The sequence below is a fragment of the Lolium perenne genome, chromosome 3, assembly GCF_019359855.2.
Source record: "Lolium perenne isolate Kyuss_39 chromosome 3, Kyuss_2.0, whole genome shotgun sequence".
NCBI lineage: Eukaryota > Viridiplantae > Streptophyta > Magnoliopsida > Poales > Poaceae > Lolium > Lolium perenne.
The window spans coordinates 331,052,451-331,078,648 of NC_067246.2; the positions used below are offsets into that span (position 1 = coordinate 331,052,451).

Consider the following 26,198-nt stretch of genomic DNA (forward strand, 5'->3'; position numbering starts at 1 on the left):
AGAAAGGTTTATTTGATTTTACTTTTTTTCTGACTGACTGGCCAACTCTTGTCGTCATAAAATAATTAAGACACTACTAAGACATTTATTTTTGACTTGGAGTGCGTAATAATTTGCCATATTCAGGAACTCGAGACTTTTGGAGCCAGCGTGGCTTTCTAGTTCTCTCTGGCCCACATGTCATAGTTCTATCCTTGGATGACCATGTGATGGCGCACGTCGGCGCTGGATGGCACGTCGGCGCCGGAGCAGTAGCCGACTGAATTAGTATCTGGAAGAAGAGAATTTAAAATTACTAGTAGCAGATCTGGGTGGATCCAGCCCAACAACAACGCCAAACGCCATACACGCGCACCACCGCCCCTCTGACCCGAGAACAATTCCAACCTTCCCGCCATCCGCTGCCCAATCACGTCCCGCCACGTCGACACTTCCATCTCCATCGCCTTTGACCGCTGACCCAGACGGGACCCGCCCGCCGTAAAAATGATAAACAAGCACGTGCACATGGAACGCCAGTTCAGCTCCGTTGAATCTTCCATGGTCAACCCGCTCCAACTCTGCTCGTACATATACTCCTCTTCCTCCAATACACATGCCGCAATTCTTGTGCTGACTACTAGCTCCTCCGTCTCCTCCTCCATCCGAGTCTAGAAGCTTCTGGAAGACAGTTCCCAAGTTCTCTTCTCGCGCCATGGGCAACGGCCTCTCCCCGTGCTTGACCATCCCGGCCACGCCCCCCGCGGCGGCGAGGCTGGTGTACTGGGGCGGGCGGACGCGGGTGCTGCTCGTCAACGACGAGGAGGACGACTGCCTCGATGGCGCGGGGTGCTCCACGGCGGGGGACGTGGCGGCCGAGCTGCTCCCGCCCGGCGGCCACGTCGTGTGCCCGTCCGACAGCTTCTTCGTCGGCCTCCCTATCCCGATCACGCCGCCTGGCGAGCGGCTCCTGCCGGGGCGCACCTACTTCGTGCTCCCCTCCGCGCGCTTTCCCTCCTCCGACGGCAAGGCGCCGGTGCTCACCGCCGCCACGCTCGCCTCGCTGTCGGCCACGCCGGGGAGCAAGAAGCGGGTGTCGCTCGCCGGCCCCGGCGAGTGCCCGTTCGAGTACGTCAAAGGCGGCGAGGACGGCACCGCGCCGCTCATCAGGGTCCTCCCCGAGTTCATCGAGAAGGTGATCGCCTGCGACGGTGCCGCTGACGGCGGCGCTGTCCGGCGCGGCAAGTGCGGCGTCGCGGGTGTAGCGTCGGCCACGGAGCTGTGCAGCACGCCGGAGCTCAAGAGGCACTACGCGCAGCTCGTGGGGCCGAGGGGCCGGCCGTGGTCGCCCAGGCTGGAGACCATATCGGAGCGCAGCAAGAGGCGGGTGTTCCCGTCGCCGGCCAGACTGCTGCTGTTGGCTTCGCACTAGCCGGCGATTCTTCGAGAGCCACCACTAATTAATTGACGTGCATAGATGTCCATTCAGATTAACGCTAGGTAGAGAGCTAAGAAGAGGTCAATAAATAGTTAGAAAGGATCAGGGATACATTCCAAACACAAATGTACAGAGATTTTCTGAAACTGAGGTAACTACATATAGTAATGTGGCAGTATATTCTTCAGTACGAAACGTCTGAACTTTGGTCTGCTTTTCGTGTAGATGAACAAATTCAGCTGTGAAATTCTTCCACTCAAAATCAACAAACTCAGTTCATCAATAGTAATATAACAAATGCATGGTGCTTTCTCTCTGAGTGATGTTGCAGCTCTCTGCGCGCGCTGTTTGTTTCCCCTTCTAGCTGTATCTCCGTTTGTTAATCTCTGAACTTGATGTATATGCTGATCTCTCCAACTGCACTGTCCCGCAGGAGGAAATTTTCTTCAGAGCAACACCTCATTGTCAAGCCGCTCGGGGGCTCCTATACGCCATAGGGTGCACCTATATATCGTAGAGAGCTCAGTGTATCGCATGCTGATTACAACTAGGCAGAGGAGAGAGGACTGTCTGGAGAAGCGGCCAACTTGTTCAAATACTGTGGCTGAGATTGGCCACGGGTGTTCTTGTGGAGATTGGCCCATCAATCGCTCCCAACGGGGCATGTCCCTCCCGTGGGTCTTGCCAAGATCAATGTCGATGCTGCAACGTCGATGACGGGCGCAGAAGGGGCAATAGCAGTGGTCTGCCAAAGTGATTCGGGCGCCTTCCTAGCTAGCTCTATACTAAGAGCATCTCTAACAGAGTGAAAACAGGCCAAAACCGAAAAATAACCGCCAGTTTACGGGTTCGGTGCGAAAAATGACGCAGATCAGAGCCTGAAAACGAGGCAAAACCGAAAAATAAAGTTCAGTCCGAACTGAAAAACCAAACTCGGCCCCTATTTGTAGGGGGCGAAATGCTGAACCGAAGCGAAACCGAACGTTTACACACGCTGAAAGTTCATGGCAGTTGCTCTTCATTGTCGTCCTTCCGCCCGCCAGGCCACTATCAAATTCACAAAATTCTTCCAAATTTCGACTAGTTTCCGCCGGAGATGAACTATAGGCGCTGGAGAGAAGCACATCCTCGCTGGAATTGGCTGCTGGTCGCCGGAATCGGTGGCCGCGCGCGACGGCGGACTGCCCTGGCGGGGCTCGAGCGGCCATGGCATGGGTGGCGTCGGAAGGGCACGGCGGTGCGGGTCGGGGCCAGGCGGGCGCGCAACGGCGGACTGCCTGCGGGGCTCGAGCGGCCATGGCATGGGTGGCGTCGGAAGGGCACGGCGGTGCGGGTCGGGGCGGGTGGGCGCGCGGCGGCGCATGGTCGGGAGGGCACGCGGCAGCTGGGTGCGAGGCGAGCACGTGGCGGCGCGGGCGAGCGGGCGCGGAGGCGGGGCCGTGCGGGCGCGGTACGGGCGGAGCTAGGCGGGCAGCGGCGGCGCAGGGCAGCGCAGAGCCAGGCGGGCGAGCGGCGGCGAGGGGCAGCGCAGGGCAGGGCGACGGGGCCGGCCAGGACAGCTCGGGAGGAGCTTGGGGAAGAAGAAGGAAAAATAGGGAAAAAAGAAAAAAAATAGCTGACGGGTGGGCCTTAATAGCTGTTCTACGCTAGCGATTTTTCAACCCGTAAACACGAGTTCGGTGAACTGAACTCCGAATTTTCAGTTCGAGTTTTTACAGACTCTGTTAGAGATGCTCTAACGCTAACAGGTGGTTTGAGCTCAACAACACTTGAAGCCCTGGCCTACCGCGAAACTCTAGCGCTTGCACATGATCTTGACATCAAACGCCTTTGCATTGCGTCGGATTGTCTGGAACTCTAGATGTGATCAACAACCTGAAAAGAACCTACAATGGTGAATACAATATGGTTGTCGATGAGATCAAGGAGACGCCCTCTCTCTTTGATGCGACAACTTCTAGACATGAAAAGACAGGTTCCAGGTAAGCCTCTTCTCCCGGTTTCTTTTTAGTTGAAAAAATTTCAAACTTTGAAATTTTGTTTTTACCAGAAAAATGTTCAGACTAGAAAATGTTTTAGAAAATTTGGTCAAATTTTTTTGTTCAAAAATTTGCTCAAATGTTTTGCTCAATTTTTTTTTTCAATATTTATTTTGTCAAAAAAGTTCAAAAAAGAAATTTGTTCAATTTTTTTGTTCAGAAAAATAAAATATTTATATTAAAAAATTCAAAATTTTGAAAAAAATTAAAAAATCAACCAGAGAAAGAAGAAATAATAGAAAAGGAAAAAAACTGAAAACTGAAGAAAACTGTAAGAAAACTAACCAAAATCGAAGAACCAGAAAAAACCGCACAAACAAACTGGAAACTTCTAGAAAAGTTCCTAAAACAGGAAACTTCTAGAACAATTCAAACCTTCCCGCCAGCCGCTGCCCAATAACGTCCCGCCACGTAAGCACTTCCATCTTTGCCAAGGCCATCGCCTTTGACCGCTGACCCGCCGTAAAAATGATAAACAAGCACGTGCACCCGCTGAATCTTCCATGCATGGTCACCCACCTCCAACTCTGCTCGTATATAGACTCCTCTTCCTCAAACACACATGCCGCAATCTTGTGCTGACCAGCTCTCCTCCGTCTCTTCCTCCATCCGAGTCTAGAAGCTTCTGGAAGACAGTTGGCAAGTTCTCTTCTCGCGCCATGGGCAACGGCCTCTCCCCGTGCTTGAGAATCCCGACCACGGCCCCCGCGGCGGTGAGGCTGGTGTACTGGGGCGGGCGGACGCGGGTGCTGCTCGTCAACGAGGAGGCGGACGACAGCCTCGACGGCGAGGGGTGCTCCACGGCGGGGAACGTGGCGGCCGAGCTGCTCCCGCCCGGCGGCCACGTCGTGTGCCCGTCCGACAGCTTCTTCGTCGGCCTGCCCATCCCGATCACGCCGCCAGCCGAGCGGCTCCTGCCGGGGCGCACCTACTTCGTGCTCCCCGCTGCGCGCCTCTCCCCCGGCTGCCCGTCCGACAAGGCGCCGCCGGTGCTCACCGCCGCCACGCTCGCCGCGTTGTCGGGGGGCAAGAAGCGGTTGTCCCTCGCCGGCCCCGCCGACTGCCCCTTCGAGTACGTCAAGGGCGGCGCGGCCCCGCTCATCCGGGTCCTCCCGGAGTTCATCGAGAAGGTGATCACCTGCGACGGTGCCAGTGACGGCGCTGTCCGGCGCGGCAAGTGCGGCGTCGCGGCTGCCACGGCATCGGCGACGGAGCTGTGCAGCACGCCCGAACTCAAGAGCCACTACGCGCAGCTCGTCGGGCCGAGGACCCGGTCCTGGTCGCCCAGGCTGGAGACCATATCGGAGCGCGGCAAGAGGCCGGTGTTCCCGTCGCCGGCCAGACTGCTGCTGCTGGCTTCGCAATAGCCGGCCGCCGGCGCTTCTTCGACCACCAACTGATTCAATGACGTGCGTAGATGTTCATTCAGATTAACTAGTATAGGTAGAGAGCTAAGAGGTCAATAAATAGTTAGCGAGGATCAGGGATGCATTCGAAGCACAAATGTACAGAGATTTCTGAAACTGAGATTATGATGATACAGAAATTAATGTGGCAGTCAGTACGAAACGTCTCAACTTTGGTCCGCTTTTCGTCTAGATGAACAAATTCAGCTGTGAGATTCTTCCGTTCAGAATCAACAAACTCAGTTCATCGGTAGTACTTACTATGACAAATGCATGGCGCGTTCTCTCTGAGGGATGTTGCAGCTCTCTGCGCTGTCTGTTTCCCCTTCTAGCTGTATCTCCGTTTGTTGATCTCTCCTCAACTATTTGTTTTTTTGGACCTTTTTAATCTCTGAACTTGCTGTCTGCCGATCTCTCCAACTGCACTGTCCCCCCAGGAAGAAATTTTCTCTAGAGCAACGGTTCATTGTCACTCGGCCCGGGATCCATTGGGCTGTCCTCCACAAACTGGGCGGCCACAAATTGGTCAATGCGGATTTGAAACGGCGCCAAGTCCAGCCCCTCCGTGGGCTCCTATACACCATCCGGTGGGATGCCGATCCAGCCCGACACACACTTGTTTCCATTTATGGCAGGCCAAACTATCGTAGCCGTTTTTCTGTCCGAAAGATAAACTTTTTTTGTCCGAGCATTTTTCAAAAGTTAAAAAATTGTAATTTTTTCAAAATATACATAAAAAATTTAAAATTTGAATATTTTCAAATCTAAGAAATTTTCAAAATAATTTGAATTTTGAACAATTTTGAGAATTATAATTTTTCCGAAATCTGAATTTTTTTTACATCTAAACAATTTTAAAATTTGGAAAATTTCATAAATCTATTTTTTTTCGAAAATCCGAACACTACCTAGGCCCGGCTCAAACCTGCTCGGGAGGTGTACGGTGGTTATACCTAGCCATGGGCAGCCCAGCTCGAAGCCCAGCCCGAAAATCCCGCAACTGGGCCTAGATTTGTTGGCCCGATGGTAGGGCCAGGCCTGGGTAGCTCGAAGATGCCATTTAACGAAACGACCCGACATGCTTTCCCTATTTTTGTCCGGGCCTAGCCCGACAGATGCCCAGGTATAGCGGTGGTTGGTAACCACCGACCTTGCCGACATATTAAGATTTGCTAGCCCCAACGGCTTGCTATTGACCTAGGAATGGATGATGTGTTTTTTTTTTTAAAAAATAGGAGTAGATCCGTACCTGCAGGTTATGGGCAGAGGTAAATCGACCGTACCATCTCCAATCTTACATGTCATTCGTACCTACACCTAGCTTTTTATACGCGTCCCAAGTGAGGGTAAATTGGTATCCACATGTAAAAATACCCGCATTTACAACACATCAAATTGCCAAAAAATAGTCGTAAATAAGAACATGTAACCATAATTTATAAACAACAACACATTACAAAAACATCAACACATAATTATAAACAAGAGCACGTTATAAACAATAACACATGCTCATAAACAACGACACTTGCCCGTAAACAATAACACGTCAAGATGTGATCATGTAAAGATGATATAGACCGCGAAAATCACGTGATATGATGTGAAGCAGTCTTAGCTAGGGATCTAATTCTAAGTAACCTACTAAAGACTGGAAGGTGAGAAACGTGAGATTCAGCTTAGCAACGTAAATGCGTGATTAAATGAAAAAAATAAGTATGTTAGAAATATTATGGCTTCCCACTTGGTAAATTTTAGACAGGTAAATATGTATGCGGGTATGGGTTCTACGATTCCAGTCATACCCGCTCTACCCGATGGGTATCATGTTTTTCTATTTACATATACATGGGTATTTTCTTTTAGTTTCATAACCGTACACCTAATGGATGCTCTCGCGGCGAGGACGTGCGTAATGGGTAACCATTTCCATCCCTAAGTGGACGAGTTTATCATATTCTCTACTCACTCGAACATGGTGATAGGTATCTGGAAGAGAGTACGTAGGAGAAACCTTAACTCTGCATTTCGAGATTACAACCTGGCGGCAGCATGGATGGATGCAGGATTTTAACGACCAATATTCGTAATGAAAAAAGTTCGACATATGAAGCTTCAGAAGAATTATTACATAAGGAACTCAAAATGTTCAGAAATTTCTTATCATAAGGGCGGAATGTTGATTTATAAAGATATTACAAAATAATATACAAATAACTATAGCCTAACTTTATGATTCACCGTATGTATAAGCCTGATAAGATGGCATCATCAATCAAATAAACCAATTTATTCACCAATCAATCAATAACTATCAAAGGTGTAAAACATACTGATGTTCATCTTGGAGATGGGAACAAATCGATGTCCATGCTCGCATCTTGCATTCCTGCATGGGTGCAGTCCTGTTGCAGGCGGCCAACAATGAGGTTGCCAAGGTGCACGTTTTGTAAAGAATCATGAATTCCTATTATGTCGCTCGCTGGACACTTGGAAGAGGTGGAGCTAGATGTAGCCGTGTCCGGTTCAAATGAACTATGGGTCGTTGTATGGAAGGCAAAGTGATGGGCCAAATGGGCTCTCACGCTATTGAAGGCCACTCGTGCTGGCAAATAAAAATAAAGTAATTATCGAGTAACTAACTTACAAATATATACAATATATAAAAATATTTATGCCAAAAAATTATGGGTATTATCTGAGTACCCTTGAATTAAACTAGGCGCATCCATGGGATGTAGAATTTTGCCTCCTTGTTAGTCATACATGAGGGGAGATCTTCAAATGTCCACTGCGTGTTAGCTTTAGATATAGTGGCCATCAAATATGGCCTTCAATTTCTCATCAACTAGCTATTGTTACTATGTTAGTCCATATATGCAATAGAAGTGCCAGCAAATAGACAAAGGAAACAATCAGGTACAAAACAAAGGGCCCATGTGATCACCCTAGCCACTAGAGCTTCGTTTTCTCACCTGTGTTTTCTGTTAGTTACCCTCATCTCGGATAGGCACACAACGACCAATAGGTGAGGGAACAACAGATCAACGTCGGGGTGAAGAATTTTCTTCAATTTATGTGTTCATGATAGCGGCGCCTCAAAGGTGGATGCGACATATCATGCGAAGAGAAGTCACACTCTATCCTCGTAATGGTCCTATTGTGTCTGACCTCGAACACTTCAGGAGAATTTACATAATTTCTCTTGCGAACCATCGTTCAAGGTGATGATGATGTCATATGTGATGTTGACTTATGTTTGCTCAATTGTTCTCTTTCTATTGCTAACAATCCTCTTCCTAACAATAGAAGGGCAAAGAAGCTGTTTGTCAGCCTGGCTAGGAAGGATGGTCTTGTAAGTCGCAGTGCTTCAACGATCTTAGGTTCTCAACCGTTGAGGTGAATGACCTAGCTATGTGGTTTTCCAACTGATGACTACAATCCGATTTCTGCAAATTCGACCCTATTGTAGTTTCTTCACCGGATTCTCAGAAAATAGTCGAGCTGATGCAATGCCAGAGCTAGAACCTAGAAGCAACGACTTCTTGTTGGTGAGATATAATGACCACTAGCCTGCAATGAAATTCGACAATAGCTTACCGGTAGCTATGCACCAGAAATATAAACACAAGCACATACAAAGCGACACATGAATTCACATGGAAAATCATCTCAACGCGAGGAGGGAAAATTCGAGTGTAGACCAACTGGTAAACACAAGTTTCCACTATGTGCAACCAGTACAAAGTCTTCTCTAGAGATTATAACACACTTGAGATTGTTTTCCAGCAGAAACAACAACAACCAATAGCTAGAGGCTTGATTAAAACAAAGTCGAGATATCATAGTTTCTTTCCCCTTCGATAATCAGCAGGCTGCTCTTAAACCATATGCAAACAACACAAAACTTGTTTAGAAAGATGACACATGTCTTCTCAACATACTCACAAAAAATCACCTCAACCGAACACTGTTAGCTAGTTAAAACTATTCGCCTACCAAAACATGCGGAAACTACCGAGTTCCAAACTAGCAAATCCGCTCTCAGATCTGATGATCCACTCACCCAAATCTGAAACCAGCTAACTTACTTTTTTTAAAATGGCGATTAATACCCCGGCTTCTGCATCATGATGATGCACACGACCTTTTATTAATAAGCTAAGAGTACAAAGTTTAAAACATCTCACACATCGCCCCGAATTGATACAAGAATCAACTAGCGAAAAACAGAAAATAAAGTATGACTACACATCAACGTAGCCGCCTATTATGCCGCCAGCCAGCCTGTCACAAGATATCCTGAGCGACCATCTGGAGTCGTGTGCATCCAGAAGCCATAACATCCCGCTGCTCCTCCGGTGACAGTAGAGCCCACAGCTGAACCCAATGTGACACCATATGGATGACCTGCAAAAAGTGAAAAGATTGTTTTTTGTTAAAGATAATATCATTCCTCACTTTCCATATAGACCAGCATAAGGAAGATACCCCAATACAGATAAAAGCCTTAGATTGTCTATCAACTCCATTTAACCAATTACCAAACATATTCGTAATATTGGTTGGAGGTGGAAGATCATACGTGAAATTAACCGTCCGCCATAGAAGTTTAGCTAAAGGGAAATTTTATGAAGATGTGTTCAATAGTCTCCTGCTCTCCACAAAAAACATATTTCGTACATCCATTCCATTGTCGTTTAGCTAAATTATCTTTGGTAAGAAAAACCTTATTACTCAGAAACCATATAAATATTTTAATCTTGAGAGGAACTTTAACTTTCCATAGATACTTTCTCAAAAAAGGTGTGTGGTCATTCATAAGATCCTCATACATAGATTTTACCGTAAACAGACCATTGGTTGTCAAACTCCAAACAAAACGATCTTCCTCTCCATTTAAATTAACCATCATAAGTTTTTGGCATAACTGTAACCATAAAGTCCATTTGATACCTATCAACAACCGTCTGAAACTGATATTCAGAGGTGTTTGAGCTAACACATGGGCTACCATTACATTCTTGTGATGCACAATATTATATAACAATGGATATTGCTGAGCTAACGAAATTCTGCCTAACCAATTGTCTTCCCAAAAAGGAGTAGTTGCTCCATTACCAACTTTGAAACAACCTCTAGTAAAAAATTGTCCTTAACCCCATTCAATCCCTTCCAAAAGGGAGAATCCGTAGGTTTAGCCTTGATACGTCTCCGACGTATCGATAATTTCTTATGTTCCATGCCACATTATTGATGATATCTACATGTTTTATGCATACTTTATGTCATACTTATGCATTTTCCGGCACTAACCTATTAACGAGATGTCGAAGAGCCAGTTGCTGTTTTCTGCTATTTTTGGTTTCAGAAATCCTAGTAAGGAAATATTCTTGGAATTGGACGAAATCAACGCCCAGGGGCCTATTTTCACACGAAGCTTCCAGAAGACCGAAGGGAAGACGAAGTGGAGCCACGGGGCGCCGCCACACTAGGGCAGCGCGGCCCAAGGGGGGCCCGCGCGGCCCTAGCATGTGGGGCCCCCGTGACGCCTCCTGACCTGCCCTTCCGCCTACATATAGTCTTCATCGCGAAACCCCCAGTACCGAGAGCCACGATACGGAAAACCTTCCAGAGACGCCGCCGCCGCCAATCCCATCTCGGGGGATTCAGGAGATCGCCTCCGGCACCCTGCCGGAGAGGGGAATCATCTCCCGGAGGACTCTTCACCGCCATGGTCATCTCCGGAGTGATGAGTGAGTAGTTCACCCCTGGACTATGGGTCCATAGCAGTAGCTAGATGGTTGTCTTCTCCTCATTATGCTTCATTGTCGGGTCTTGTGAGCTGCCTAACATGATCAAGATCATCTATCTGTAATGCTATATGTTGTGTTTGTTGGGATCCGATGGATATAGAATACTATGTTATGTTGATTATCAATCTATTACCTATGTGTTGTTTACGATCTTGCATGCTCTCCGTTATTAGTAGAGGCTCTGGCCAAGTTTTGGGACAGTGACAGAAAGTTCTAAGGTTGTGGATGTGCTGTTGCCACTAGGGATAAAACATCGATGCTATGTCCGAGGATGTAGTTAGTGATTACATTACGCACCATACTTAATGCAATTGTCTGTTGTTTGCAACTTAATACTGGAAGGGGTTCGGATGATAACCTGAAGGTGGACTTTTTAGGCATAGATGCATGCTGGATAGCGGTCTATGTACTTTGTCGTAATGCCCAATTAAATCTCACTATACTCATCATATCATGTATGTGCATTGTCATGCCCTCTCTATTTATCAATTGCCCAACTGTAATTTGTTCACCCAACATGCTATTTATCTTATGGGAGAGACACCACTAGTGAACTGTGGACCCCGGTCCATTCCTTTACATTGAATACAATCTACTGCAATACTTGTTCTACTGTTTTCTGCAAACAATCATCATCCACACTATACATCTAATCCTTTGTTACAGCAAGCCGGTGAGATTGACAACCTCGCTGTTACGTTGGGGCAAAGTATTTTGGTTGTGTTGTGCAGGTTCCACGTTGGCGCCGGAATCCCTGGTGTTGCGCCGCACTACATCTCGCCGCCATCAACCTTCAACGTGCTTCTTGGCTCCTACTGGTTCGATAAACCTTGGTTTCTTACTAAGGAAAAACTTACTGCTGTACGCATCACACCTTCCTCTTGGGGTTCCCAACGGACGCGTGTTGAACGGAAAGACATACGTCAATTACGCGCAGCAAGTAGATTTTCTGGCGCCGTTGCCGGGGAGATCAAGACACGCTGCAAGGGGAGTCTCCACAATCCAATCTCTTTACTTTGTTTTTGTCTTGCTTTATTTTATTTACTACTTTGTTTGCTGCACTAAATCAAAACACAAAAAAATTAGTTGCTAGTTTTACTTTACTTACTGTCTTGTTTGCATACTCTATATTAAAAACACAAAAAAATTATTTACTTGCATATTACTTTTGTTACCATGTCTAGTTCTGCACTTGTTACTTCTTCACCTGAAGAATTAGTCTTCACTTTTAAACAAGGGGATGAGGAGAGTTTTAAAGATGCTTGATCCAGAATTTTTACTTCTTATCGTAAAGCTGAACCTCAAATGACTCTAAGTTTGCTCCTTAGTAACTTTTATTTTGGTCTTATGATTCGCTATAGATATGCCTTGGATGCTTTAGTGGGAGGAGATTTCCTTCATTGCAATGGGGATCAAGCTTTTAATGCCATAAAGAAGTTGGTTGCATCACATGATTTAGCTAATAACTTTGATTCAGCCCTTATTAGCATTTATAATAGATTAAACACTCTTGAGACAAGTGCATCTCGCTTGAATGACAACTATCGCTATGTTCGTAACCGTCTTGAACAAGTTTTAGTGAACTCTGAACCTTCATTATGGGATCCTACTATTAAAATTGTTATCGGTGATCAAACTCTTCATGCCAATTGTGATATTATGTCTGAATTTTGCCTTATGCCTAAGAGTATTCATGATTACTCTATTATAATCCCTAAGGGAATAGCCGCAGGTGTGCATACAACCATTCTTGGAAGAACAATATCCATTGATTATCTTGTTATTGAATGTGTAGGAATAGGACAAATCACACTCGGAAGATCCCTGCTGAAACTATTGGGAGCAGTCATAGATATGGGAGAAGACACCCTGAAATTCACCTCTACACCGGGGGGAAGACATGTATTCCCTAAATCAAAGGGTAAGAAAAAGAACAAGAAAGGTAAGGGCAAAACCCAAGGTAATGTTGATACACCATCTCTTGATAATACTTGATACACACTTTCTGCGCCTAGCTGAAAGGCGTTAAAGAAAAGCGTTTATGGGAGACAACCCATGTTTTTACTTCTGCACCTTTATTTTATATTTGAGTCTTGGAAGTTGTTACTACTGTAGCAACCTCTCCTTATCTTAGTTTTGTTGCATTGTTGTGCCAAGTAAAGTCTTTGATAGTAAGGTTCATACTAGATTTGGATTACTGCGCAGAAACAGATTTCTTGCTGTCACGAATCTGGGCCTAATTCTCTGTAGGTAACTCAGAAAATTATGCCAATTTACGTGAGTGATCCTCAGATATGTACGCAACTTTCATTCAATTTGAGAATTTTCATTTGAGCAAGTCTGGTGCCTCAATAAAATTCGTCTTTACGAACTGTTCTGTTTTGACAGATTCTGCCTTTTATTTCGCATTGCCTGTTTTGCTAAGCTTGATGGATTTTTTGATTCCATCGACTTTCAGTAGCTTTGTGCAATGTCCGGAAGTGTTAAGAATGATTATGTCACCTCTGAACATGTAAATTTTGATTGTGCACTAACCCTCTAATGAGTTGTTTTGAGTTTGGTGTGGAGGAAGTTTTCAAGGATCAAGAGAGGGAGATGATACAATATGATCAAGGAGAGTGAAAGCTCTAAGCTTGGGGATGCCCCGGTGGTTCACCCCTGCATATATCAAGAAGACTCAAGCGTCTAAGCTTGGGGATGCCCAAGGCATCCCCTTCTTCATCGACAACATTATCAGGTTCCTCTAGTGAAACTATATTTTTATTCCATCACATCTTATGTACTTTGCTTGGAGCGTTGGTTTGTTTTTGTTTTTGTTTTTGTTTGAATAAAATGGATCCTAGCATTCTTTGTGTGGGAGAGAGACACGCTCCGCAGTTGCGTATGGACAAATATGTCCTTAGGCTTTACTCATAGTATTCATGGCGAAGGTTGAATCTTCTTCGTTAAATTGTTATATGGTTGGAATTGGAAAATGATACATGTAGTAATTGCTAAAATGTCTTGGATAATGTGATACTTGGCAATTGTTGTGCTCATGTTTAAGCTCTTGCATCATATACTTTGCACCTATTAATGAAGAAATACATAGAGCTTGCTAAAATTTGGTTTGCATAATTGGTCTCTCTAAGGTCTAGATAATTTCTAGTATTGAGTTTGAACAACAAGGAAGACGGTGTAGAGTCTTATAATGTTTACAATATGACTTTTATGTGAGTTTTGCTGCACCGGTTCATCCTTGTGTTTGTTTCAAATAACCTTGCTAGCCTAAACCTGGTATCGAGAGGGAATACTTCTCATGCATCCAAAATCCTTGAGCCAACCACTATGCCATTTGTGTCCACCATACCTACCTACTACATGGTATTTCTCCGCCATTCCAAGTAAATTGCTTGAGTGCTACCTTTAAATTTCTATCCTCTACCTTTGCAATATATAGCTCATGGGACAAATAGCCTAAAAAACTATTGTGGTATTGAATATGTACTTATGCACTTTATCTCTTATTAAGTTGCTTGTTGTGCGATAACCATGTTCCTGGGGACGCCATCAACTACTCTTTGTTGAATATCATGTGAGTTGCTATGCATGTCCGTCTTGTCTGAAGTAAGGGAGATTTACCACTCATTTAATGGTTAGAGCATGCATAATGTTAGAGAAGAACATTGGGCCGCTAACTAAAGCCATGATCCATGGTGGAAGTTTCAGTTTTGGACAAATATCCTCAATCTCATATGAGAAAATTAACTGTTGTTGAATGCTTATGCATTAAAGAGGAGTCCATTATCTGTTGTCTATGTTGTCCCGGTATGGATGTCTAAGTTGAGAATAATCAATAGCGAGAAATCCAATGCGAGCTTTCTCCTTAGACCTTTGTACAGGCGGCATAGAGGTACCCCTTTGTGACACTTGGTTAAAACATATGTATTGCGATGATAATCCCGGTAATCCGAGCTAATTAGGACAAGGTGCGGGCACTATTAGTATACTATGCATGACGCTTGCAACTTGTAAGATATAATTTACATAACACATATGCTTTATTATTACCGTTGACAAAATTGTTTCTTGTTTTCAAAACCAAAGCTCTAGCACAAATATAGCAATCAATGCTTCCCTCTGCGAAGGGCCATTCTTTTACTTTTATGTTGAGTCAGTTCACCTATTTCTCTCCATCTCAAGAAGCAAACACTTGTGTGAACTGTGCATTGATTCCTACATACTTGCATATTGCACTTGTTATATTACTTTACATTGACAATATCCATGAGATATACATGTTATAAGTTGAAAGCAACCGCTGAAACTTCATCTTCCTTTGTGTTGCTTCAATACCTCTACTTTGAATTATTGCTTTATGAGTTAACTCTTATGTAAGACTTATTGATGCTTGTCTTGAAGTACTATTCATGAAAAGTCTTTGCTTTATGATTCATTAGTTTACTCATGTCATTTACATTGTTTTGATCGCTGCATTCATTACATATGCTTACAATAGTATGATCAAGGTTATGATGGCATGTCACTCCAGAAATTATCTTTGTTATCGTTTACCTGCTCGGGACGAGCAGAAACTAAGCTTGGGGATGCTGATACGTCTCTGACGTATCGATAATTTCTTATGTTCCATGCCACATTATTGATGATATCTACATGTTTTATGCATACTTTATGTCATATTTATGCATTTTCCGGCACTAACCTATTAACGAGATGCCGAAGAGCCAGTTGCTATTTTCTGCTGTTTTTGGTTTCAGAAATCCTAGTAAGGAAATATTCTCGGAATTGGACGAAATCAACGCCCAGGGGCCTATTTTCACACGAAGCTTCCAGAAGACCGAAGGGAATACGAAGTGGAGCCACGGGGTGCCGCCACACTAGGGCGGCGCGGCCCAAGGGGGGCCCGCGCGGCCCTAGCATGTGGGGCCCCCGTGACGCCTCCTGACCTGCCCTTCCGCCTACATATAGTCTTCGTCGCGAAACCCCCAGTACCGAGAGCCACGATACGGAAAACCTTCCAGAGATGCCGCCGCCGCCAATCCCATCTCGGGGGATTCAGGAGATCGCCTTCGGCACCCTGCCGGAGAGGGGAATCATCTCCTGGAGGACCCTTCACCGCCATGGTCGCCCCCGGAGTGATGAATGAGTAGTTCACCCCTGGACTATGGGTCCATAGCAGTAGCTAGATGGTTGTCTTCTCCTCATTATGCTTCATTGTCGGGTCTTGTGAGCTGCCTAACATGATCAAGATCATCTATCTGTAATGCTATATGTTGTGTTTGTTGGGATCCGATGGATAGAGAATACTATGTTATGTTGATTATCAATCTATTACCTATGTGTTGTTTATGATCTTGCATGCTCTCCGTTATTAGTAGAGGCTCTGGCCAAGTTTTTACTCTTAACTCCAAGAGGGAGTATTTATGCTCGATAGTGGGTTCATGCCTCCATTAAATCTGGGACAGTGACAGAAAGTTCTAAGGTTGTGGATGTGCTGTTGCCACTAGGGATAAAACATCGATGCTATGTCCGAGGATGTAATTATTGATTACATTACGCACCATACTTAATGCAATTGTCTGTTGTTTGCAACTTAATACTGGAAGGGGTTCGGATGATAACCTGAAGGTGGACTTTTTAGGCATAGATGCATGCTGGATAGCGGTCTATGTACTTTGTCGTAATGCCCAATTAAATCTCACTATACTCATCATATCATGTATGTGCATTGTCATGCCCTCTCTATTTGTCAATTGCCCAACTGTAATTTGTTCACCCAACATGCTATTTATCTTATGGGAGAGACACCAACCCCGGTCCATTCCTTTACATTGAATACAATCTACTGCAATACTTGTTCTACTGTTTTCTGCAAACAATCATCATCCACACTATACATCTAATCCTTTGTTACAGCAAGCCGGTGAGATTGACAACCTCGCTGTTACGTTGGGGCAAAGTATTTTGGTTGTGTTGTGCAGGTTCCACGTTGGCGCCGGAATCCCTGGTGTTGCGCCACACTACATCTCGCCGCCATCAACCTTCAACGTGCTTCTTGGCTCCTACTGGTTCGATAAACCTTGGTTTCTTACTGAGGGAAAACTTACTGCTGTATGCACCACACCTTCCTCTTGGGGTTCCCAACGGACGCGTGTTGAACGGAAAGACATAAGTCAACTACGCGCAGCAAGCCTTCACCTCAGATAAGGTCTGTTGTCTTAGATATTTATTTTGTAGCAATTTTTGCCACATCCCATCCTCATTAAGAAGTTTATAAAGCCACTTACTCAATAAACATCTATTTTTGAGTTCAAGAACCTCAATACCTAAGCCCCCTTGATCTTTGGGTCGGCAGACTATATTCCATTTTGTGAGTCTATATTTTTGATTCTTTTCATCGGACTGCCAAAAGAATCTAGACTTATAGAAATCCAGTCTTTTCCTTACTCCAACAGGTATCTCCAGAAAAGACAACATAAACATAGGTAAGCTTGTTAAAACTGAATTGATAAAGACAACATAAACCAGCTAACTAAGTGGAATTACTTAAAGTAAGGAACAAGCTCCGAAAGTGTGGAGCCAATACAAACACATTGCAGCCTATGAACACCACCAGCCTGAAGACATACCCTCCAGATCTCAAAAATCTAAAAATAAATCACCTCCTTTTATTCTTCCTTTCTTGTCACTAGTTTTTCAATGATATTTGCCAGCGGTAACCAGCTTACTTCGACGGTAGTTTTTTGGGCGCAAACCTTCAACACATCAACAACAATTTCCTAATGGTAATTATTGAGAAGTAGTTTTCAAACAATGCGTAATTCTCCGACGGTAGTTTCTCAAATATTTAACTCCAACGGCAATTACCCGACAATAATTATCTAGTAGTAATTCTGCAATGATATGTAATTTTTTGGCAGTATATTCCAACAGTACTAGGCATACTTCGATGGTAAGTTCTTCGACAATTTTGTTTTCTAAGCAGCAGCCCTGTACATCGTTGACCAATAAATTTTCATTTGTATTTATTCTTCCAGTAATTTCCCTGATGCCAATCTTTAACTTCAAAGGGCGTGGCGTTTGGCCGCGTCAACCTTCCCTGTTTGCATATATGCCTAGAGCCTAAATATTTTATGTAAATACACAATGGTATGTATGGGGGAAATCATTATTATTTCTAACCCCAGTCTCTTCTTTGATGCGCACCGTCTTTAATTTAGAAGTTCAATATCTAAGTTACAACAAATCATGTATCACGTATATAAAGTCAAAACACGATGTCCGGACCTTGAGAACCAGGGTACCCACGAGCCCGGCAAGTGCAGGCCCCTTCGTTGACAGCAGCACCTCAAATAGGGAAGTGAGGGATCGAGCAAGACATACGTCCATGATCTCGGGGCCAAGCCTTGGTGGGGGCTCCACTGCCCCGCCAACCAGAAGACCCTGGGGACTAAAACTTAACAGCCACAGCTTTCTGCGGGAAGAATCAACAGATCCCGTTCTCCACCTGTCATCCTACCTCTGTTTTGCTAGTGCGTTTTTCGTGGATGGCGCAGGAAGAATGGGACTGATTGACCGTCCCGTCATGTCAATCTGACATGAAACACTTCGCGACCACGTCTACCGTCACGTACCGGAGCTGGCACGACGACGGCTGGCATGCGCCACGCCATAGGCTGCGCACACGTGGAAGTACGAGTGTAGGAATATTTGTGTAGCCTTGTGGCAACCCTTTGTTGATATAAAAGGAGGTCCAATGCTACTGGAGAAGGGCTTTCAAATGTTGGGGATCTAGCTAAGGAAGTGAGTCTTCACAACCAAATTAGCTAGTCTTCACAACCAACCTGCTTGCTCTGCCTAGAGCAAAGAGAAAGTCCGCGGAGCCTCCCTGGTAAGTTGAATTAGTCCTTGTACACACTTGATACATGCCCACCATAATTCAAACGTGCACGACATAGGGTCGTTAGCTCACAAGAGCTGTGTAAACCTGCGTACATTTTTCATGTGTTTGTAGTGTTTCTGGAGATCGTCCGGAGCGTATTAATGCCCCATACCAAACCTAAAGGGGCGTTCTCATCCCGGTGTCCGGGAATGCATCTGCGGCTCGTGAATCTGTGAATCAGATATGGGCATGGCTAGTCTGATTCTTGGCCAATCCTGTACTTTTCTTTTCCATACAAACATATGGACTAGTTTGACTAACAGAAATATATTATCAGAAGAAAGTCGTACAATCACTCGAAATCATGAGGTACCTAAGTATACCAAGTGCATAGTTTGATACACACAGAGAAATATATAGAATCCCAACATGTATATATATGTGGAACACGCTATTCATTATGGCATTTTTTTATAATAGGCGCTTTATTACTCATAAAATCATAAAAAACAATTACACTCGACCTCTACATAGCTAAGATGCACACAGCCGTTTAAAAAGTCTCAAAAGTCTGGAGTGCTAAAAAAGGAGAATTACATATCAGACATGAGCAAATGTAAAACGCCTAAGGTGAAGACGGAGGCCCAATCCGTAGATTATGCTGTCACCCATGTAGGGAAACAGTATCCCTCGCCGTGTCCTTCAACCGTGTACAGACCTCCGTAAACAGATCGTAGATTATGACATGCATGCATCAATACTATCTAGTGCATGCATTGTGATTCATGGTAGTTAAATACAACAACACACATCGTTACTAGTGCTGTAGATATAGTCCTGCTTTCTTCTTGATGGCATTCTCCAGTTCATGACAGAATGCCGGACAATCCTTTCCCATTGTTTGTTGGGTTCTCTGTTTCATTACAAAAAAAGATAGAATTGTAAGTTCACCGGTATATATTAAATCCCATTCTGATGCTGTAAGGTTAGTATTTACTAGACACATGCACTATCTCTTAGTTGTAAAGTGCCCTTTATAAGCGCTTAGTTATAATTTAAAAATTCTACATCTTTATGGTGTGGTTGCTGAATTTGTCAAATATACATGATAATTTATATTAGTCTTCATATCGGTGTAAATAAAATAATCATCCAACCATCGATTTTCCCATCAAAACTTTGTTGACCTTTCTTCTTGATGAGATTCATCAAGTTGGCATGTTGTCTTTGTGATGGGGACGATCCTTGTTTGTTAGTTACAATTAGACTTTTAGACTTGTCCAGTAAACTCTGTTGTAGAAGGAGTCCCATGCGTAAATGAGTCATCTGCAACCACGACACGATCTAAAGTGTGTTGTTGTTTCATGAAGCATGTATGTTATGAATCTATTTGTTGTGCTTTGACAAGACCCCATATATCAGTTCCATTGGCACGATGACTCAACCTTTAAGTTCAGGTAGATATATGAGATATAAGAAACCTCATACACGAGTCACCAAAGTGCTCACGGCCGACCATGCCCATGAAGTTAAACAATGGAACTCAGTCCTTTCCACCGACCCGGAAATTGGTTACTGACAAAAGTAGACATCCTTGAAGTCCAGGCCACCCGGAGCCTGGAAGTTGGACCCTTATCAACCTAGATCGACAATTATCTCTAAATATGTACTAATCCTAGAGGGAAAATGTTAGCTTGGCCAATCCCCAATTCTTGCACTATAAAGAGCCACTATAGCAGTAGCTAGTCGGGAATGCCCCTTATTTTCTTCTTCAAAAAGGGTACCCCGAACACAGAACGGTACAACAATTGATGCACACAAACGGCGAAAACCCATTATAACTTGTTTGATATGACATTCGTCCATGACATGTTGGAGTCTACCATTTTCTCTACTCACCGTCCTCAACCACATGGGTGTGTTTTAATATCCACCACTGATCATCTGTGGTCATGCTTATTGGGTTTGGGAGGCAAGAGGAGTTGTGTACCCAAACAAACTCACTCCAAATTATAGTGAAGTAGTTAGTTGATCTGTATTTTTCTCCATCATTCCCCTAGCCTCCTTACCCAACCCCCCCCAACCCTAGCCACCTCCCCAACCCTCCCGCCGCCGCCGGCAGCACCGCCGGGGCAAAGACCTCGGGGCGTGGCGGCGGCGGGGGCCTTCCCTCGTGACGCGACGGGGACGACGGCCAGGGAGTTTCTCACGCGCGGCGGTGGCCCTCCCGCCTCCTGGGGGGTGGCGGTCTGACGAGGATGGAGGGGCGATGGCGGCCCTCCCGCCTCCCGCATGGATGAACGGGGACGGTGGCCAGAGCCCGTGCTGCGGCCTCCCCACCTCCCATCGGCGGCACGCCGGTGGTGGCTGATGGTGGCGGACAGCGCCATTCCCTCCGCCTCTCGCCGGTGAGGGGCGATGATCTTGGGCTTCTCCCGCGGTACGAGGTTGCCCGGGGCAGCAGCCTTGGGTTCGACGGTGGAGGCGGCCTTCTTCTTCACCGGAGGAGGTCAGCTGGTTACTGGGGTGGAGGATCACGAGATCCCTCTACCCCGGCGATGAAGATCTAGCCGACGACGAGCGAGCGGTGAAGGGGTCACCGGTGAAGACCGAGCCTTGACTTCGTTCTTGTTGGATGATGGCGGCGGCTTTTGGCGTCCTTCCCCTGTAACGACATCATCTTTGCTGGCCTCTCCGTTTGCTCTCGCCGAGTTGGGAACTCACGGCTGTCGGTGAAAACCGTGTCAAGATTGGCGGGCGATGGCGGCGTTAAGCGTCTCTTCCCTCTTGAAGGCATCGTCGTCGCAGTCCGCGGGAACGCACTCGTGCTGCTCCGGGGGAACCTTAGATCCAGCCAGGATCGGACGATGACGGCACTTCCTGCATCGTGTTACCTCTTGAGGCATAGTTTTTGGAGCAGCGGCTGGATGGAGGTGTTTTTTGGTGGAGTGATGTTCATCTACCACGTTATAGTCGATGATTCTCAGCGGCGTGGAGCTACGGGGTATCGAAGATGGGCGAGGATTGCTGGACGCGGGCAGGATGGTGGAGCTGTTTGATGTTATGGTGACATCGACGGCAGGCCTGCCACGGTTAATACGTTGATCTCGCTTGGAGTTGGGTTCGAGATAGATGGCGGTTGCGAACTCTGCGACATGTGCAATGGCACACCCTCAGAGTTTTTCTTTTCGGATGATGTGTGTTGGTGTACCGTCAGGAAGTATGGCCTTGTTCATGCCCCCCCCCCCCCTTCATCGTAGGTATAGCGAGTTGTCGCTAGGAAGGAGGCTTCGAGATTGATCTTTGTATTCCCCTTGTAAGGCATTGCGGATAATTTAATAAAGAAGAAAGATGTGTGCATCATTTGGATGCAGAGGCTGGGGCTATGCTCCTTGATCGAAAAAAGTTGATTTGTATTTGATCTAGCCAAGATTTTATCCTGATATACAACGTTAGCGGTTCCTATAATGGGGAGCGGTGTTTTGGAACATGGGTCCATATGCTCTCTATATTTCAAAATGCATCTTACATATATTTTAAAATTTTAAAATATTGAAACTAAAAGTTCGCACGTATATCTTCACGTGCTACGTGCTCACAAAGTCGTTTCATAAAAAATTGACTTATCATGTGACGTGTGTAAAAAAGACAAAATTCAGTGCTAAAAATAATGCTTTTCACAAGAAAAACTTTCTCTTTTTTATATAGACCACACAAAATATTGGTTTTTCGTGAAACTTGACGAACACACATATATTATGAAGATGTACATGTAGAATTTTTTGTCCAAATTTTTTGACATTTCGAAATATAATTTTTTAGTAGAGGGAGCATACGCACCCGGGAGCCGAATTGAATTTCCGTTCCTATAAACATAGTTTTAATTTTGTAGCGGATAGCTGGCTAAAAGCTGCCCATAATAGGCCTGACATGAATACATGATCCAATTTGAACACATATTCACTAAATCTATTTAAATTACTATATTCTTTAGAGAAATGTCTATCATTTTATTTGGATCCTCCATTTTTATGAGGGTTCCCCTTGGACTTATACCTATCTATTATATTACAAATACTAAAATAAATATACAGGGTTTTTAAAAGGCAACACATTAAGCCACATCATCAAAATACTTTTTTGGCTATTAGATCTAAAATTTATGGTTAGAACTTTACAAGAGGATTCATGAGAGTTTTTTCGTTTGACAAGCTAATGTCTATAATCAAGCCACATTTTATCCTTGTAGGTTTCAGGACAAATAGCTCATGTAAATCAAGTAAATAAAGTTCCTCACGCATACCAGTATAATTATTTTACGTGAATTCCACTTCTTACTTGTGCATTTTTGATACATATATTAACCAATCTGGTGGAGATTTGATAAAAATATACTATTTATGAGATTTTGAGTTAAACCCCAATTTAGTATTTTGCTTGTGATTGATAAGTAGATCTGGTACGACAAAATGTGTAAATACTGGAGGGCGTCATCGATAATTATGTCTAGACTTATTTTATACACTTTTTCATTCCACACAATCATCTTAATAATTTTGAATTCCAATCATCACATGACACCTTGCCCAATGGACACACATGGTCCAATCTTTCTAAAAGGGTTAATCCACACGAATTTTCACTATACGGGTAATTAGTATCACAAACCCATAACCAGATGGTAAAAAGCCGAATTCACGCAATTATTTTTCCTGGGGCCTCCTCCCACGAAGAATAGTTTATATTGTTGGTAAACATGTACGTACTATAAAATGTAAAATTAACCTTAATACTTCACGTTAAGGGCAACATGCAAACATTTTACTTCATAATTTCCCACATGATTACTTCATAATTTCAAACATTTTAACAATATATATCTGGGCTTGGCATATATAGTTAGATTTTATGTCTCACATTCATTACTTTACCATAGATGGTTCCATATCTTATTATGATTTATTGATCAAATCACAATTTTAAATACCACAAATATTACTTGATACCGTAGTTTTCCGAAAACAAGGGATACAATATGATTACTTCATAATTTCAAAATATTTAACAATATATATCTGGGCTTGGCATATGTAGTTAGATTTTATGTCTCACATTCATTACTTTATCATAAATGGTTCCACATCTTATTATGATTTATTGATCAAATCACAATTTTAAATACCACAAATATTACTTGATAATTTTTCTCTCCAGATAAGACTTAGGAAAGGTAATATTATCTGGGTTTATATCACATAATTGGTAGCTTAGGACGAGGTGAAAATACTAATTTCGAATTACTCTCTCTCTACTTCACCTTAGATGCCTCTTGACTCAGGAGTAATACACTTCAAAATTTGTATCCATGGAGGAAAATTCATGGCATATTTATGTCCTTAAATTATTCAAGAAGTTTATCAATTTAAATATTTTAAGGACCTTAAATGCCACAAATTTCAGTTGCATATGTTCAACATTTTAAGTGTAAATCAATATGCAAGATCACTAATTAACCATTCCCATGAATATACCTCACTATAGAGAAATTAAAATATTTCTTTATTGATTAAAGATTCAATTGTGGTTTTCTGAATTGAAGGACTTGTCATGATTAAATTTAAACTCAAATGAATTTTCAAATTAAGTTCTTTCGATCAGCACTATACATATATTACTCAAATTAACGTGCTAAAATTATTAAAGCAAAAAAATCTTAATGACATTACAATGTATGTGCACATATAAAATCAGAAACAAAAATTAAATAAAACAACGATTAAGGATGTTCTCGAAGTGTGAAATGTATCATACTTCTATTTTCTTAATAATTAGAAACACAACAATATACAAAATTTGAGTAAATGTAACACATTTAGAGATGTACTATATCCATGTGTAAAATGTTGTGTATTTTTTTTTCAAATATAGGGCAAGTATGTGAAAGGAAAAAAAATGCCTACACAAGGTAAACATACATACTTAATAATTTTCATGTTAAATATGATGCCCCATATTGCAAGAGCCGCTGTGCTAGTTATCCTCATAATTATGGAACAAGGAAAGTGCCATTGGTTGAGATCAACTAAGCACACATCAATAGGAAATGCAGATACCTGGAGATGGAGGCTATATAACGTCCTGCTCTGAAAGGGGGAGGTCGACGAACTGATGAGGCGAAGCCCTTCGTTCTCAAGCACTTTGATGCACTTGGACATTGGCAGAGCACCGACCATGTTGCTCAGCAGGCTGACCTGGACCATGATGTCCCTGTCGTCTAGGCAGGTTGCGGAGACGATTGGAGCTGTGTTCTCCTTCATGGTGAGCACGCCCGGATTGCAGCTCGCTCGGGTCAGCTTCTCTTTCTTCTTCTCCAGAGTGTCCACCTGCTTCTGCAGCTCCGGGATGTACTCCAGCACCTTCGTCACTGTGATCGGAACGCTCAGCTTCTTCTGTGAATCGAAGAGACTCATCGATCAATCAGTATTCAACTATTCATCAAAGATCTGAAGGAGAATTAAACGATCAATGGGCGTATTGGGTTTGAGAAATTGTTATTCCGTACGGTGTGATCGGTGTCAGGGAGGAGGGAGCGGAGGGAGGAGTAGAGCCCGTTGATCTGCTTCCGGCGGTCGCGCTCGTACGCGTTGTGGCTGATCTTACGGTGGGATCCCGAGCCGCCGGAGGAGGTACCGGCCTTGTTCGCCGACGGGGCCGTCGCCGGGATGCTGTAGTCCCCGTCGAGGTCGAGGTCGAGGTCGACGTCAAGTTCCGGCCACTGCTGGTGTCCCCCGGCACCAGAGAAGATATCTGCCTCCAGCGTGGAGATGCTGCTGGCGAAGGGGTCGTCGAAGAGCTGGTGCTGGTGCCCCATTGCTGGCCGGGAGCTCCAAGGTTGATTAGGGATTGATGGATGATGAGAGAGGGAACCTAGCTAGGTAACCACCGAGCCAAGCTAGCTAATTAACATCATTATTCTGAGACCCTAGCTAGAAGTATCCTTCCTGCTACTAGTTGTAAAGTTTTTAGAGGAGATGTGATTAGCATTAACTACTATTTTTCATGGAGTACTATGTGGAGTCAGCTTGAGCTAGTTCCATAGTTGTGATTTCCCATTTATATAGGGGCCGGTGATGAGGGGGATGTCAGTGTCACATAGGACTTTCCAGATAACTAAGTTTGCTACCTAACAAATAATGGATGTGTCAAAGTCTCCAGGGTAACAACAGAGCCCACATACGAGAAACTAGATCGCGTGTTGATGGATACCGAATGGGAAAGTAAATACCCTATGGTGTCAGTCCGTGCACTAGAACGTATTGAAAAACTGTCTGACCACGCTCCCATCCTTCTAACCACTGGAAATCCCAGACCCGTTTGTAAACGGCCGTTCAAATTTGAACTTGGCTGGATATATCGAGAGGGATTTCATGATATGGTTAAAAGGGTTTGAGAAAGACCGGTCGGGGGAAGTACACCTATCTTGAGATGGAATAATAAAATGCGGTCTATGCGCAAACATCTCTCTGGTTGGGCTGCCCATACGACTGGTATTCTTAAAAAAGAAAAGACTCGCTTATCAAATGTGATTGATGAGCTTGAGGCTGTTGCGGAGATTAGACCACTGTCTACACATGAGAT

General features: G+C 44.2%; 3 protein-coding genes across 3 annotated transcripts; 2 read left to right on the plus strand and 1 right to left on the minus strand.

Moving 5' to 3' along the window:
* Positions 1 to 581: 581 nt before the first annotated feature.
* LOC127345822 (uncharacterized) lies at positions 582 to 1,659 on the plus strand. The gene has a single exon (XM_051372358.2). The coding sequence runs from the start codon at positions 695 to 697 to the stop codon at positions 1,409 to 1,411; it is 717 nt and encodes a 238-aa protein (XP_051228318.1). The 5' UTR covers positions 582 to 694; the 3' UTR covers positions 1,412 to 1,659.
* A 2,378-nt stretch (positions 1,660 to 4,037) lies between these two features.
* Positions 4,038 to 5,017, plus strand: LOC127345821 (uncharacterized). Its single transcript, XM_051372357.2, has one exon. The coding sequence runs from the start codon at positions 4,116 to 4,118 to the stop codon at positions 4,821 to 4,823; it is 708 nt and encodes a 235-aa protein (XP_051228317.1). The 5' UTR covers positions 4,038 to 4,115; the 3' UTR covers positions 4,824 to 5,017.
* A 14,015-nt stretch (positions 5,018 to 19,032) lies between these two features.
* Positions 19,033 to 25,631, minus strand: LOC127345823 (protein IRON-RELATED TRANSCRIPTION FACTOR 2). The gene is made up of 3 exons (XM_051372359.2): positions 25,123 to 25,631; positions 24,674 to 25,009; positions 19,033 to 19,473 (listed from the first exon to the last, which is right to left on the minus strand). Exons 1-3 carry the CDS (start codon positions 25,429 to 25,431, stop codon positions 19,378 to 19,380), a joined length of 741 nt encoding a protein of 246 aa, XP_051228319.1. The 5' UTR covers positions 25,432 to 25,631; the 3' UTR covers positions 19,033 to 19,377.
* Between the last annotated feature and the right edge of the window lie 567 nt (positions 25,632 to 26,198).

What these genes read in the sequence shown, in the direction of transcription:
- LOC127345822 (XM_051372358.2), top strand. Translation starts at nt 695, where the DNA reads ATGGGCAACGGCCTCTCCCCGTGCTTGACCATCCCGGCCACGCCCCCC.
- LOC127345821 (XM_051372357.2), top strand. Translation starts at nt 4,116, where the DNA reads ATGGGCAACGGCCTCTCCCCGTGCTTGAGAATCCCGACCACGGCCCCC.
- LOC127345823 (XM_051372359.2), bottom strand. Translation starts at nt 25,431, where the DNA reads ATGGGGCACCAGCACCAGCTCTTCGACGACCCCTTCGCCAGCAGCATC. An exon ending in TCCCTGACACCGATCACACC is followed by an intron (nt 25,010 to 25,122) that starts GTACGGAATAAC and finishes TTCGATTCACAG; the next exon opens with AAGAAGCTGAGCGTTCCGAT. An exon ending in TATATAGCCTCCATCTCCAG is followed by an intron (nt 19,474 to 24,673) that starts GTATCTGCATTT and finishes GTAATGAAACAG; the next exon opens with AGAACCCAACAAACAATGGG.